The 16224-nt window shown below is 35.4% G+C and overlaps 2 protein-coding genes across 3 annotated transcripts; one reads left to right on the top strand and one right to left on the bottom strand.

Moving 5' to 3' along the window:
- Positions 1-5469: 5469 nt before the first annotated feature.
- LOC110921025 (ras-related protein RABA1f) lies at positions 5470-8682 on the top strand. Its single transcript, XM_022165290.2, has 2 exons — positions 5470-5690; positions 5833-8682. The coding sequence occupies exons 1-2, from the start codon at positions 5470-5472 to the stop codon at positions 6263-6265; spliced, it is 654 nt and encodes a 217-aa protein (XP_022020982.1). The 3' UTR covers positions 6266-8682.
- Positions 8683-8710: 28 nt separating this feature from the next.
- LOC110921026 (28 kDa heat- and acid-stable phosphoprotein) lies at positions 8711-15901 on the bottom strand. 2 transcript variants are annotated; one of them, XM_035986549.1, is made up of 9 exons: positions 15677-15901; positions 14127-14164; positions 13610-13678; positions 13448-13531; positions 11649-11683; positions 11458-11543; positions 11263-11328; positions 10973-11044; positions 8711-8828 (listed from the first exon to the last, which is right to left on the bottom strand). In XM_035986549.1, exons 1-8 carry the CDS (start codon positions 15741-15743, stop codon positions 11010-11012), a joined length of 480 nt encoding a protein of 159 aa, XP_035842442.1. In that variant the 5' UTR covers positions 15744-15901; the 3' UTR covers positions 8711-8828; positions 10973-11009. The 2 variants fall into 2 exon arrangements, with proteins under 2 accessions (XP_035842442.1, XP_022020983.1); XM_022165291.2 differs by lacking the exon at positions 8711-8828 and having other exon boundaries at positions 10741-11044; positions 15677-15900.
- Between the last annotated feature and the right edge of the window lie 323 nt (positions 15902-16224).

The following is a 16224-nucleotide window of genomic DNA, read 5'->3' as shown; positions in this document are numbered from 1 at the left end:
CTCTCTCTCTCTCTCTCTCTCTCTCATCGAGTTTCTCTCTCCCCCGCCCCTTCTCTCTGTCTGGTCGCTGCAGGCCGCCTCTTACCACCACCGGATGGTGGTGGTCGTTCTTTTAGCCGACGAAGGGTGGGTGTGTGGTGTGGTGTGTGTGAGTGGTGTTTGGCAGTTCAAAAGACGGTGGTGGGGTACAAACCCCACCTGCAACTTCGACGCGACTGTGGCAGTGGTAGAGAGAAAGGGGGCGGCGACGGTGGTGGTATGGAGGATTGACGGAGACGGTGGTGGGTTTTTGACGGTTCGAGGGCTGGGTGGTGGTCGGTGGTGGTTGGTCGGCGGCGGTGGTTCTACGGTTACGGTGGTGGTTGGTCGGCAGCGGTGGTTCTAAAACTTGGTTAGTGGGTTAGTGGTTGGGTGATTCTTGGCCTGTGTTCTTTGATATGTGTTCTTGAATGATGATGATGATGATACCGATGGTGGTTTTGGTATGTGTTCTTGATTTTTCTGGGTTTACTTGATTTTTCTGGGTTTTCTTGATTTTTCTTGTGATTCTCGGCCTGTGTTCTTGATATGCATTCTTGAATGATGATGATTATACCGATGGTATTTTGGTATGTTGGTATTTTGATATCTGTTTTGATTTGTTTGGAATTTGTATGTTGGGGATTTTGATCTGTGGTTTTGATACGGTCATTTTTTGGGTGGCGATGATGATAAAAAAAATAATGTAGATTTAGATGACGATGGCACGGCAAGGACGGCGGAGGGTAGGTTTTTTGAACCTGCAACCCCATTTTTGCAGCCTTTTGATTATCGGATAATCTGAGCCAAACCCCGTTTTATTTTCGAGATACACTTTGTTTTGATGTTGTTTTTTTATTTTTTTCACCAGAGTCGATGATGATAACATATCTGAGACTCCTCCCCGAGTGTATAAAAGTTTTTGTAAAAAATAAAAGTTAAACCGTAAACTTTTTAACGTAAAACGTAAAAAGTTTTATGTAAAACGTAAAAAGTTTTACGTAAAACGTAAAAAGTTTTAGGTAAAACGTTAAACGTAAATTTTTTTACGTATAACGTAAAACGTAAAAACGACGATTGAATTTAAAACCGGCGCGTAAAACGTAAAAAACGCTAACGTAAAAAACCTGAATTTAAAATTGTTTACGTAAAGAACGTTAACGTAAAAAAACGGCGCGTAAAACGTAAAAAACCGTCGCGTAAAACGTAAAAAAACGTTAACGTAAAAAACCGGCGCGTAAAACGTAAAAAACGTTAACGTAAAAACGGCGCGTTGAAAAAACGAGGCGTGAAAATGTAAAAAACGTTAACGTAAAAAACCGGCGCGTAAAACGTAAAAAAACGTTAACGTAAAAAACCGGGGCGTTAAACGCAAAAAACCGGCGCGTAAAACGTAAAAAAACGGTAACGTAAAAAACCGGGGCGTTAAACGCAAAAAACCGGCGCGTAAAACGTAAATAACGTTAACGTAAGAAACCGGCGCGTAAAACGTAAGAAAACGTTAACGTAAAAAACCGGCGCGTACAACGTAAAAAAACGTTGACGTAAAAAACCGGGACGTAAAACGCAAAAAACCGGCGCGTAAAACGTAAATAACGTTAACGTAAAAAACCGGCGCGTAAAACGTAAATAACGTTAACGTTAAAAAAAATTGTTTTACAAAAAAATCTGTTTATAAATAAAAAATAATTAAGTCAAAAAACTAATTAATGAATAGGACAAAAAAGGTATTTTAAAATTAATATATATAAAAAGACAAAATAGAGTGATTTTACTTAAATACCCTTTTGGATTATAATATTAAAGAAATAATAAGACAAAAAGCTTTTAATATTAATATTTACTACTTTTAATCACATCCATCCATCTAGTTGATCTAAGGGCCAGAAAGTGGTTCTCATGGTTCTTACAACTAGAGGTGGTTTTCATTTTAGCGATCCCCTATATATATATATATATATATATATATATATATATATATATATATATATATATGATTAGGTTCAAGAGTGAACACTAGTGTATTTTACGATTTGATGATAAGATCTTGGCCATACTTGTATGTAGATCAATGGTCAGGATTTGTTCACTCAGTTCGTAAATATCTCACCCTATATATATATATATATATATATATATATATATAGAAACGAGATCGGGAGAAAACGATCAAAAATGTGAGAACGGTGAGAACGCTTCCTGACCCAACACCTATCACGCCGCCTAGAAAAGGGCGGAGAGGCTTTTTTGTCCTTTCGTCTTCTTCTTTTCCTGTTCCGCTTTTTCCCAATGTTGTTTTAATTTTTGGTTTTTGAGATTTTTGGCGTTAACCAAATTCAATAATTAATGGCGTTTTAATGGTTCCATTGTATCACAACTTTGGCGTTTATGGCGCTATTCACATCGTATGCCATTCGTCTTCTTCTATGGCGTGTGAGTGGGTTTTTCGCTTTTTCTTTATCTGGATCTTCATCTTTATAGTGAACCCACTCTTCAGTGTCATTGACCTATTCTCCTCATCCAAGCCTTCTTCAAGAACAAAAAATACAAAATGCCATATGGCTGGCAACAGTTTTTTTTTCCTGAAATTTGATCCATCTCATGCAGCAAAATCTTTCTGGGGTACTCCCCTCTGATAACAATTCATTCAGTTTATTTGTTGGCGTTTTAGAGTGGGTGGTATTTAGTAGTATTGGCATTTGTTTTTTTGGTTTGATCAAATGGAAGTTGCTGAGATGTATCATTTTATAGGATGTGTTTTTGGCGCCTAAATTAGGCGACGATTTATTATAATAAAGTATTTGTCTTTTCAGTTACTGTTTTGTAATTAATGTTTTTTATGAGCTTTATCTCTAAAGTCTGTAACACGTCCCATCTTTCAAGTTTGGCGTTTTAGATTCTTCAGTATTTACTGATTTTGTATTTACTGTTTCTAGTTACATTTTCAAGTTTGCTTTTTATTTTTATTTTTTAATTTTTTTTTTTTTTTTGGGTTTTTTATAATAATTTTTCAATGTAATTTTATTATAGTTTGGCAGTTTTTTGGTGGCGTTCAACTGGATGATATCGTTTAAACAAACATTTTGCCTGTTTTGGCGTTTTTATTATATATGGCGTTTTTATTATATAACAATTAACTGAATAGAAAAAAAAAAGAATACATAAACAATTGATCTTCCAAATCTTCTCTGTCTCCAGTCTCTTTCTTCTCTTTTTTGAATCATGTTAACTGGCTGGTTCGACTTTCGTATGATTCATTTTGTTTTTTTTTTTTTTTTCAAGTAGTTTTTTTGTGTTGCTGTTTGGAAGCACACAGTCTGACATCAGCATCTTTTTCTTGAATATTTGTCCATCTCATGTAGCAAAATGTTATTGAGTTTATATCCTTCAGCCAACAATCTTGAATTTTTACAATTAACGATGTTTGATTTTTTAACTTTTTTGGCGTTTTACCGATAAAAAGAACGCCACGAAATAAGATCACCTTAAACCTCAAATTTTGATCATGCTAAAATCAATAATGTTTTGTTGTATGAGATGGACAACATTGTTAATCCTCGGTTAAGAAAGATAACTGACAATGTTGTCTACCCCATACAGCTAAACTTTATTGACAACAAACCTCAATAATGTTTTTGTATGTTTTGGCGTTATAAATTTGATGGAAGTTTAGGATAAGTCAATGAGATTTTACTCAATGAAATGGACTATATCCTCACTTGAGGATTTTGTATATTTCATTGAGTGAAATCTTACTGACAGCCAAACTGAATTTCAAAAAAACGTTTTTGGGGTTGAAGATATTTGATGTTTGGGTTTTCTGGCGTTTCTAAGGCGAATGGGTTATATGAAATATGGCGTTTAGGTTTTTGTGTGTGTTTTTAACTGAAGGTCTGATACGTTGTATATATAGGATTTTTTTGGCCATTTTTAGGCGGGATTTTACTATAATTAAGTTTGGCGTTTTATATTTAATGGAGTTTTACTTAGAATGATCTGTGATTTTTGTTTTTGGCGTTTTATTTCATGATTTGGCGTTTTGTGTGGAGTAGTAAAAGACCCTTTTACCCTTAATGAAGCGCGTCCACGTAATAAAATTGATGTTATTTACGAAAACGCCACCGCGCCAATCTAGTCCATAGATTGTTTTGATCGGACGATCGTTAAACGTTCTCACCATTCTCACACTTTCTATCGTTTTCTCTAAATCCCGACCCTATATATATATATATATATATATATATAATAAAAATAAATTCGACTGAAACTGTACGAGCGACGAGCGAGCATACCTATGCTCATGCTCGGATTGTTTTTAAACCGAACCGAGCTGCTCAGCTCGGTTTTAACCGAGCAAGGAATCGAACGAGCAAATTTCCGAGCTTTTTCGAATGATCTTCGAGCGCCGAGCAGTTTGGACACCCCTAGTTCTTGGTTTACGGCTAAAATGAGTGTTAACTCCTGATCAGACTCAGACTTATCTAATACTCATGATAAATGATTAATCGGCTAAGTGGGAGAATGTAAGATTAAATATATTATTGTTTTAATATTTAATCTTATAGCCATAATATAATAATTTATCATTTATATTATATAGATCAAAATATATTAAACTTATTATATAATTAGTTAGTAATTATTGATGGACCATATTATCCTTATTAACTAATTGGGTTTCCTCTTTGGTGTATATATAAGGAGATAACTAGAGAGCTAAACGATTAGACAATTATCATAACATCATTATCATCAAAATCGTCCCTACCATCTCTCTCCACAACCGAATTCAAACACCTAGAGTTCGGTTTTCACCATCATAATCATACACCCTAAGGAGGAACCTGATCATCCTGACAAGTATGTCAAACTTACAAGTTTACTAAAGAAACGCCTAGTTTCGTTTTTCACAATATTACAGTTAACCAGAAAATTTCCGTTTAAATAAAAATTTTTGGATCCGTCATCTTAAAGAAAATTGTATACGATATGGGGTTAAATCTTGGAAAGCAAAATACTTGAAATGTTTGCTATTTTTATTTTGCCTAATATATGTATATTATTAACATAGAAGTTAGAACCAATATTTGCTTATACATACCATTCATAATCTTAGCAAAATTATAGGAATGTTGACCGAAAATTCATGTATGGGAAGAATTAGAAACCAACAATTACCTTTATTTTAGCTTGGTCCTATCTGGGTCAGGTCGGCTTACATAGTTACATGAAACTTTGAATTAAAAGACATGACACCATTTACCCTCTATTTTCCTACATCCCAATCTCTCTCTTTCCAATATATACACATATACAAAGCTGTAACTATTATCAAAATTGTGATCAAAATAATATAAATTTCTCATCATTTGGATCTCCATTTTCCTGCATGTCCTCCATCATCTCCATGAACCAAGTTGGAATCTATATGTAACACTAGGAGAGAAAGATATGGGGGGCTATGGCGGAGACGATGACTACGATTACTTGTTCAAGGTGGTATTGATCGGGGACTCAGGCGTCGGTAAAACCAATCTTTTGTCACGGTTCTCAAAAAACGAATTCAGCCTCGAATCTAAATCCACCATCGGGGTCGAATTCGCCACCCGTAGCATCAATGTTGATGACAAGATTATTAAAGCCCAAATTTGGGACACCGCGGGTCAAGAAAGGTATAATAAATAAATATTTAATAAAATTGTAAAATCAGAAAAGGAATATCATCTAATAAATATGACCGTCTGTGATACTCATTTATTTTGTAGTGTTTTTCTATCAACTTTTTAACAATGTCACATGCATGATATGTGACAGGTATCGCGCTATAACTAGTGCATACTATCGTGGAGCCGTAGGTGCATTGATCGTATACGATATCACACGTAACGTAACGTTTGAAAACGTTGAAAGATGGCTAAAAGAGCTTCGAGATCACACGGATCAAAACATCGTGATCATGCTTGTGGGGAACAAAGCCGATCTACGGCACTTACGAGCGGTTCAAGTTGAGGATGCAAAGACATTTGCCGAGAGAGAGAACAACTTCTTCATGGAAACATCGGCTCTCGAATCGTTAAACGTCGAGAACGCTTTCACAGAAGTATTGACTCAGATTTATCATGTCGTAAGCAAGAAGGCGCTCGATATCGGTAATGATCCGATGGTTCCACTTAGAGGACAAACCATTAATGTTGGAGGTAAAGATGAAGTATCGGAAGTTAAGAAATCAGGGTGTTGCTCTAGCTAAGGTTTTAAGTTGAAAAAATATAGATAGATAAATGTTTTGTGTTAACTATTTCTTGGTGAAGAATTTGTAAGGTATTCAAGGCTTAATTCCTTTTATGATTTTTTTTTTTTTTTGATATATGCCTTCTCTGATTCTTGTTTACATCTTCATTTCTCATCATATGTCCTAAAATGGCCAATATAATGTCTACTAGAGTTAGGCGAAAAGCTTGGTAAAAGAAGCCGATTAGGTATTTGCTTGTGTCGACCGGTATATTAACAAATGCATGGTCACACGCGTATATATAGGCCTGAAGCTACAATGGATCTTCCGGACTAGGATATCCCACAGCTCTCTATGACCAAGCTCGGGTGTGAGAGTAAGACAGTATTTCTTTTCTTTTTTTGTGATTAATGCTCCGTGAGTGGATCGTGTTAGCTTGAGATCATTAAATAGTAAGGTGGCGCTAGGGGGTGGTTGTCACATCCAAGTTAAGGTTAGCCGAGAATCCAATGGTCAAAGCCTTTATCCTTCGGCCTTTGGCCGACCTTGCTATAGTTCCCATGCATTGACTTGACGGTCTTTTAATGCATGTCGATTCACTAGATTGTCATAGCCTAAATTGTGCCCGGACTCAGTACACAACTTTCCATGCCAAGTACCTCCGTCTTTCTGTTAACCTAGACTTTGTCCGGGCTTGGATTTTTCCATAGCCCGGACTTTTGTAGCTTAGCTTGGCATGACCCGATTGGCCATGTTGATGGTTTTCTTTTTCTAAGCAGCTGCCAGTCTTGTTGCGTCCCATCATGACACCGGTATGGTTATTAAGCGTGACACATGGTGCGATCCTAAGTTAGTTCTGATGTTTTTTTGTCTTATAACTAACTTTTTATGTGGCTTGTTTGTTATGCAGATACATATACAGATACAGATACAGATACAGATACAGACACGGATATAGATCCTGACGATGCCTTGCAAGAAAAAGACCATGCTGACTCGACATTTGTTGAAGTTCCCTTACAGGTCAAGGAGAAATCGATATCTGAATCGTTGGTTGCCATTACTCCTAATCCGACCCTCGAGACAAGTCCATCTAAAAGGAAAAACACGGATGTCGAAAACATGGAGAAAACTGTTCATAACACTCCTACTCATGACTTCTTTGACATTGATCCATTTACCAAGGCTATTGCCGAATCGTCCTCCAATATATCGGGCAATGATTCTACAAACTTTGATTTTGCAAATTTCGACTTTCTAATTCAAAGAGAACCAAACTCTCATAAAGCCGAGATTGATGGTCCTAATACGCGACGTCCTGGGAAAGAAGTTTTGTCAACTACGCCTTGTACCAATGAATTTTGCTCTACTGGTCTTGGTTCCGAACATGCAGCCCAAAACTTTACGCCCACATGGGCGTTAAAGAATGGTACATTGCTTAAAACCGGAGCCGTTTGCCAGGAGTTCCTGTATCAATCTGTTCCACCCGCAGAGATGTTTGCCAACCGACGCTTGTCTGGAACACAATTCTCGGATTCATACACCACTAACTTGGTTGGAGCAATGTCTAAAGGGGCGGAAATGCATCATCGTTGGGTTCACACCCGTGCTAGGAAAGATTATTATAAACATCGCCTTCGCGAGATGGAGTCATCCTTTGTGTCACTAGCTTCGGCTAAACTTAACATGGAGCGTGAACTTTGCGAGCTTCGGGAAAAAAAGGTGCCGGTCTGTGAAAAGGAGAAAGTCTGCGAAAAGGTGCATGTAGATTCATGTGAGCAGCTTGTTGCAAAGGTGAAACTGCTGGAGACCGAGCTTCAAAGGTCCAGGACATACCATGAGAAAGCGCTCGCTGAACGCGAACAGTCGAAGACTAGAGATATCAAGATTATGAATGACCAGTTAACGCACACGCGTGTTGAGTTAAGAGCTTTAAGCCGTCGCTTGGAGGGTCATGAGATAGAGAGGAGTTGGTTGATAACTAACGGTTTTCGTTTGTTGTTCGACAAAGTGAAGAAGAGTGACGAGTTTCTTTCTTTAATTTCAAATGTGAGTCGAGCTTCGGCTTGTCTTGGTTTTCAGAAAGGTCTTGAAGCAGGATATGTGCAAGCGTCTGCAGGTGGCAAGATTGAAGGTGTTCCGGGGTATGACAATGATGCGGCCACACGCATGAAGATAGCGGCTCACAAGCTTCGAGATGCACAACATTCCCTGATTACTATCATCTCCAGTAACCCGAATCGTAGTTTTGATGAATTGAAAAGCATGCTCCTTCCGTCTTCGGGTGAAACGTCTGGTGCTACTAGCTCTGCTCCTTCTACTCATTAAAATTGCTTTGAATTGAATTTGTTGGTATGTAACCTTAAAACAATTTCTTTTACTGTTGGACATGTTGCATCAAAACGCATGTGGCTGCTTCACGTGTTCCATGTTTTGGTTTTCTATTGAAAACAAATTGGTATGCAAATGTATGTGAAATCACAGGAAAACAAATTCAACATTAAGATTTAAGACATGTCTTGTTTTACCTCGTCATTGCTAAAAATGTGTGGTGTGCTATAGTAAAAAGAGCGCCTTGTCCCTGCAGCAATATACAAGTTATTAAGAGACGGTAGCTTTAACAAACTAAATTCTATGGAACTTTTTAAGTTGAGTACAAACTACAAAGTACGATTTAAACAAAATCTTAAATAGATGTTAAGAACTAAACAAAGTAGCGTGTGTTACTCGTGTTACTATTTAGCAGTACATTCTTACCATAAGCTGTAAACAAGCATTCGTGACAACTTATCATTAGCTGAACGGTAAACACATATAATCTTTTCAAGCACAATATCATCATAAAAATAATATTTAGATTTGAGTTATTTTACGGATTTCTGTAAACATGAAAACAAGTTCCAAATTATTGTTGCAAATCTTAACTGGAGCAATAATGGGAAGCTTGGTCATATATAAATTTTCAAAAACAGTGAGACATCCATAGCTATTCATTTTGAATGAAGCATCATTTTCGGGTAGAAAAGACAGTCAAGATTTAGTTGTAATTTGAAAAGGCAGTCAGCTAGAATAAAAGGAGCATAAATGGTAACAAATTCGCCATAAGTGGGGATCAAACCTGCGCTTAGTGAACGATAGGGATGTCAAAAAAAAAAAAAAAAAAAAAAAAAAAACAACCCACCCCTGAAACCGAAACATGCAGGATTGGTATGATGAGCAGGATGATTCAATCGAACATAGCATGGCCTGTCTAGCCCTAAAGCCTGGTCTTAGACCATTGTGGGGTGTTACCCCTTCATAGTCATTCAAAGGTCGATCCAAGCCACAAAACTGGCATCCCGAATCGGAGCCTACTTGATCATGCACTTTGTGATATTGTCTTAGTTTAAGAGATAAGCAATGATTGGTACTTTTCTGGTCTAGCCAGCGAGATGGTGGTTCTTTTGTTCCCTTGAAGAGAGGATGATTCGACCAGGGAATGAAGTTAGTCAACTTTGCGTCTTCTGCCAAAAACTTAAGAAAATCGTTTGAATACAAGTGTCGTTCGACAACTTGAGTAGGCAAGTACTTCGAATAGTAACACCAATCAAATGATCACCATATGTCGTTGCTAAAAAGCTTTTCTATTTGCGGTTCATATGCATAAGTTATGTTTGACAGATTCAAAGCCATAAATGACAACTTAAAAGTGAGATTTTAAATACAATATACAAACATTTAGGGTGCGTTTGGTTTTCAAAACCAACAGAATTGAAGTGTAGATTCCATTTTATCATGTTTTAGTTCACCGAATTTGTTAGAACTAGAATCTGAATTTTAAGGATGGCATGTATGATTGTAGATGGAATTGAAACTGGAATTGGGATAAAATCACCCAAATTGAAAAGATATTCAATAAAAGAAATTTGAATCTCTCAACTCTCACGTCATCATCGCTAACGCCACCATCAGAGCTACCCTCGTCTCATCGCGCCTTGCCACTCTAACCCTCCCCCGACAACGGGTCGAAACAACTGCCACCAATGTTTCCACCACCATCACCCCACCGCTGTTAGGCGGTGTCGGAACATGAGGGACTGGCTATACATGTGGCGCTGACGATGTCATTGACGGCACTATAGGTGGCAGCATCCACAATGATCGTGACAGTGGTGCGATGGGTAGTGGGGTTGGTGGCCGCAACACTTTATCCGATACATGGCGGCAGAAACGTTGGTGTAAATAGCGGTTGATCCGATTGCCAAAAAGAAACGTTATTTTTGTTTAGGTAAACACTATAAAGATACAACCAGCCTAGGTTGTTAAGCATCACGATATTACAATAATAATTCAAATATTTAGTAATGTACTATGACAACTTTTAACTATTTGACTTGTTTTACTTTTATGATAGTTATTATTTGTTCAAAAATAACTACTTTTTATTTTCAAATAGTTATTAACAATCTTATTTTAAGGTAAAACAAGTCAACTTAGACCGATTAACTAGTAGATTGGTTGAAATTGACCCATTAACAAGTAGCTTGATCGAAATTGACCAATTTCAAGCATATAGCAGAGTGCAATTTATCAAGAAAATTGAGCCAATCCCATCAAAATTGCCTAGTGCTAAGTATCAAAATGACCTTAAAGTAAGATTGTTGAAATGGTGAAAGAAAGATCCCCTCAATCACCATATATAAATGTTGACTTAAAACCAACTAAACCAAACATATGCAAAACTACCATTTTCAGACCATTGCTTCCCGGTTACCAAACGGGCTCACTTTCGTGCTTCAGCCTTCTTTTGGTCTTTGGCTGAAAACACAAGAGCAAGTATAAGAGACATGCATATTTATCGTGTTTTCAGGTTCATATGAACAGTATACTTTATCCATAAGAACTCAAATGGGTAAGATCATAAAAAACTAGCAAAAAAAAAAAAAAAAAAAAATTAAACCAACCCGGCCCCTTTTGACCTAAACAAAAAGAAATTACAATTTTGACGCGAAAAACGAGAAGATCTAGAACATTACCAGCCTTCTCTTCTTCACGTTTCTTAGCAGCATCTGCCCTTTGTTGTCTTATAAGAGCCAAGCGCTCTGCAATGCACAAATGAAAGTTCGGGTTCAAAAGTATATATGAAGGAAAAAAGACAGCAAAAAGACAAATTGAAAAAAGAGAACACAGCTGCTTGTACGTATTATAGAAACTAAAATCGGGATGCTCACCTAAATCCTTCCTTGCTTGTTCCGTCTTCCCCTGCTCTTGCAACTTCATATACCTTTCATGAGCCCTCTCTTTCTCAATTTCTTCTCTGCAATGAGAACAAAAAAAACACATAATTAAATATTTAAAATACACAATGTGTGCATCCTCGTCTTGCAGGAACATCAGGGTGATATTAGATGAGTTGACAAACCTTTCGCGTCTTGAAAGTTCAGTAGTTTTCTCCATCTGAATAGCAAGAGCAATCAACACTAGATTAAATTAATTACCAATACACACACACACACATACTATGCTATATAATAAAGTAAACCTATAAGTGACGCGTGTCATTCATTAGAGCTATTTATTTTTTGGTTTTCCCGCCAACCAATATATTAATATTAGTTAGTGATAAAGATATTGTTAAATGAAGATAAAGATAATGTATTACTACTATAAGATTGTCATTGTATTTAAACTTAATCTTAATCAATTAAAATTAAGAGTAAATTACTTTTTGAGTCCTTGTGTTATAGTGGTTTTAACCACTTGAATCCAAAATCAAAAAGTTTAACACCCTGAGTTCCTAACCGCTCATTTTATAACGTTTTGTGTCCAATACTCCGATTTTTAACATTTGTACTTTTGATTTTGGACTCAAGTGGTTAAAACCACTAAAACACAGGGACTCAAAACGTTATAAAATGAGCGGTTAGGGACTCGGAGTGTTAAACTTTTTTATTTTGGACTCAAGTGGTTAAAACCACTAAAACACAAGGACTCAAAAAGTAATTTACTCTAAAATTAATATACTATATATTGTTATATTGAGATATTTGTCAAAATTAATATTACTTATTTATTCAAGTTGTCGTTATTAAAATTTAAATATTGTTTATCTAATCCTAAACAGACCACAAGTAAATTTTCTATTAAAAAACTTATAACGTTACAGTTGTTAATTGTCATTATAATTTTTAGACAGTAGGTAATCTTTTCTATGCGTATATTTATATCTACTTTGTGCTATATAATAAAAGAAACCTATCAAGGGCACGTGTTATTCATTAGAGTTCTTACAGTATAATAATTTAATTAATGATAAAGATATTATTAATGAAGATAAAGATAATATCAGTATAGATTAATACTATATGTCTGTCATTGAATTTAAACTTAATCTTAATCTATTAAATTATGATACTAATATCATGGAGACAAAAATGAACATGGATAAGTTCTTAATATTTGACATCATTTGGATCACTTTACGTATTTTTCTTTTATTATGTGTTTCCTTTGAAAATACACTGCATTGTTTTTATTACGAACTATATTTGAGCTACTTTTACTATGTTAGTTGCTTCAAAGATCATTTCATAGAATAATAACAAGTTTGGAATAATCATCTTTAAACCAATTATTAAAAAAAATAAGTTCAAAGTTAACTTTAAACTAATCTATCTCTATCTATAATATATTGTTTACTATAAGGGGTTATTTATTGATACTAATTTCAATGATTATTGATTTATAATTATTTTATTTTATTTTTCGCTTACATCTTATTTATTAATCTTTCTTTTCTTTAACTATTTCTTTTGTTTTTCTTCTTATTACTAACTATTTCATATTTCAGTGATTCAACCATGTGTAACATACAAGTTTCTAACCTTTTAATAAATAAATAAATAAAACAAAGTAAAATGTTATAACTTATGTAAAGTTTCTAACCTAATAATAAACATAAAAAAAAAGTAGAATGTTATAAAAAGTACTTAGTACATCAAAGTTCTTTTTTTTTCAAAAACATATATTGACGATTGTGTGTTAACCGGTTACATTATAAGTATTCAAGCCGCGTAATACACATGTTTATTCAATCCGTGCATTGCACGGGTTTTCAAAGATTTAACTTTTGTATTAGTTAGTAACTTAGTATATAAAAGTTATATTTATTTAACCCGTGTAATACACGGGGTTGTAATCTAGTATATGTATATAACTTACATCAACGTCTCTTGCTTTCAAGGTCTTGGGCCTAGCCATATTAGGGTTCTCAATCTCAATAACACCTTCGGTTCCTTTCTTCCTCTGTGCACAGCAAAAGTGCAACGAAATAAGCATACATAACACTGTATCCGAAAAAAAAAAAAGTCAAAGTTGACTGACATCAGATTCTTCCTCAGATGACTCTTCAGATTCTTCCTCAGATCTGTCCTCCTCGACTTCAGCTTCTTCCTGGTATATTACAGAATAAAATACTAATTAGCACTACCTAGTTATTCTATTTCTCATAAAACAGCCCGTGATTTTCTAACTAATTAAAATAGATCGACTGTGCATGACTATAATGTATGGGCCTTTATTGATTATTTTTTGGTCAAACTCATTTTCAGCCAAACTCATTAATTTTTCACGTGTTACCCAACCCGTCTGACCAGCCCATTTTGCCACCTCTACTCTATATCAATAACAACTCATCAATAAAAATGGCTGGTTACCTACCATCTGGATACAACATAATAAGGGCATCAAGAAATATTCCAAATAATATACAACAATTATGTGATGACAACTGACAAGTATAAGAAAACTGACCCAACTAGGAAAACAATAAAATTTTATATATCAATATTGAACGCAATTACTTTTATCAAGAAGATGACATCTTAACATGTAGAAATACCTTTTTGAACGTACGTGGACGAGACGAAGTGCCAGCAACTGCAATCATCACAAAGAAACAAAATCATATCAGCTATTGTGTTATTATCCATCTTCAAAATAAGCTAATGTCACAAAAATCATAAGTTAAATCAAGTTAAAAACACAGAATCCACTCTGAAAACGTTACACATATGAATCATGCAAATGCCATTAATATTAACATCAAATTCAAACCCTATACTGATCATTTAAACCCTAACTAATCAAACAAGCAGATTCAAATTCGCAAATTCAAACCCTAGAAACTAATTGTAACAATAATAATCAAATGATCAAGATAATAGGCCACTTGGTATACTCTAACATTCATAGGTGTTAATCCAAGTTGGCATCCGTTAACACTTGTTATACCGCTCCTGAAGGGTGTTAAGAGGCATTAAAAGCTTCACATGTTAAGAAGTTAACTAGGAGAGAGTGAGGGAATCAAGCATTGCAAAATTTATACGCACACAACCAGTGGCGGACCCAGGATTTTTGGACAATGGGGTCCCATTTTTCCGGTGTTCAAATTTTTTGGATCGGTCGTTGTTCGGGTCGGGTCGAGAAACATAATAGAAACAATATCATAACTAAATTACAAGTTTCATTTACTACACTTTCAGCTAAATATAGGTGAGAAAAAATTGAAATAGAAAAAAAAAAAAAAAAAAAAAAAAAAGAGTGATTAATTCAAAATCAGGTTTAAAAAAAATACACAAAAAAAACGAAACAAACGGGTATCGAACCTGGGACCTTTTGTGTGTAAACAAGTGGTTTTACCACTGCACCAGGCTCACTCTCATTGTTATGGGGTCCAACTAAATTATTTTATGGGGTCCATAGAAAATTTTATATACTGCTTCTACTACTTTTGAAAAAAAGATTGGGGTCCGGGGACCCCGTTCCGCTTAACGTGGGTCCGCCCTTGCACACAACATGCTATATATACATATATATGTATTCTAATTAATTTAAGGGGCGTTAATGGGGGGTTAAACCATTTCCTTGTTGTGAGGTGAAGTGAAAAGGGATCAAGTAGGTGATGTGACGCCTACGTGTAGTCAAGGGGCGTGAAAGTATACCCCATAGCCTAATATTGAATTCACTCCGAATTACAAAAACGTTACACATACGAGTCAAACAACATGCAATTAACATTAATCTCAAACTCAAAACCCTAAACTGATTTTTAAACCCTAATTAACCAAACAAAAGGATTTAGATTCACCAATTCAAACCCTAGCAACTAATTGTCACAACAATCATCAAATAATCAAGTTATAAACGCCTAATTCACAAAAACGTTACACATATGAATCAAACAACATGCAATTAACATTATTATCAAATTCAAAACCCTAATTAATGAAATAAGCATATTCAGATTCGCCAATTTGAACCCTAGAAACTAATCGTAACAATTATTATCAAGTAAAAAACGCTGAATACACTCCGCATTACAAAAAAGTTACATATATGAATCGAACAACATGCAAATATATACATACAAATAGGAGTGAATGAACATACGCATCTCTTCGGGAGTAGAGAATTGACGACGACCAGTTGGCTTGCCCTTGAACTTTCCTCTCCCCATATTTGATTTGATTAATTGGAGCAAATTGAGTTGATATTGAGAGGAAGAACGAAGCAAAATGGAGTGTAATTTGAAGATGATTCAGTTGCGTGTTGCGCAAGAAAGAAAATGGGCAAATGGTAGCGTTAACGGTACGAAGTAAGTGGGTCTGGTTAACCAATAAAGTGATGTGCATCAAAATGGTTCCCAAGAACGTGAAGAGTAGGTGCGGTTAAGATAACATAGTCTGGTCGAAATGGATAACGGGGCTCTTCAATTTAAGGAGTGACGTAGTCTGACACAAGAAATCGCCGTTTCAAAAAAAACTATTTGTCACACAAATTGACATAAACAATGTATTATTAACGTTAAATCAACATGATAAATTGGGAGGAATTTTTTTATTTGAGTTGTCTATAGATCAATCAAGCATTTTCAAGATAGAATTGTCATTACAGACTCACAGTTATAAACTCGTTTTAAAAGTCGTGATACATGGTTG

The sequence above is a fragment of the Helianthus annuus genome, chromosome 17 (assembly GCF_002127325.2).
Source record: "Helianthus annuus cultivar XRQ/B chromosome 17, HanXRQr2.0-SUNRISE, whole genome shotgun sequence".
In the NCBI taxonomy this organism is placed as follows: Eukaryota; Viridiplantae; Streptophyta; class Magnoliopsida; order Asterales; family Asteraceae; genus Helianthus; species Helianthus annuus.
This window is presented reverse-complemented; position numbering and strand designations above follow the sequence as displayed.

Coding starts and splice junctions, on each gene's coding strand:
- LOC110921026 (XM_035986549.1), bottom strand. CDS start 15,743: ATGGGGAGAGGAAAGTTCAAGGGCAAGCCAACTGGTCGTCGTCAATTC. Junction 14,165..15,676: donor CTCTACTCCCGAAGAGATGC/GTATGTTCATTC, acceptor TGATGATTGCAG/TTGCTGGCACTTCGTCTCGT. Junction 13,532..13,609: donor CATCTGAGGAAGAATCTGAT/GTCAGTCAACTT, acceptor TGCTGTGCACAG/AGGAAGAAAGGAACCGAAGG.
- LOC110921025 (XM_022165290.2), top strand. CDS start 5,470: ATGGGGGGCTATGGCGGAGACGATGACTACGATTACTTGTTCAAGGTG. Junction 5,691..5,832: donor GACACCGCGGGTCAAGAAAG/GTATAATAAATA, acceptor GATATGTGACAG/GTATCGCGCTATAACTAGTG.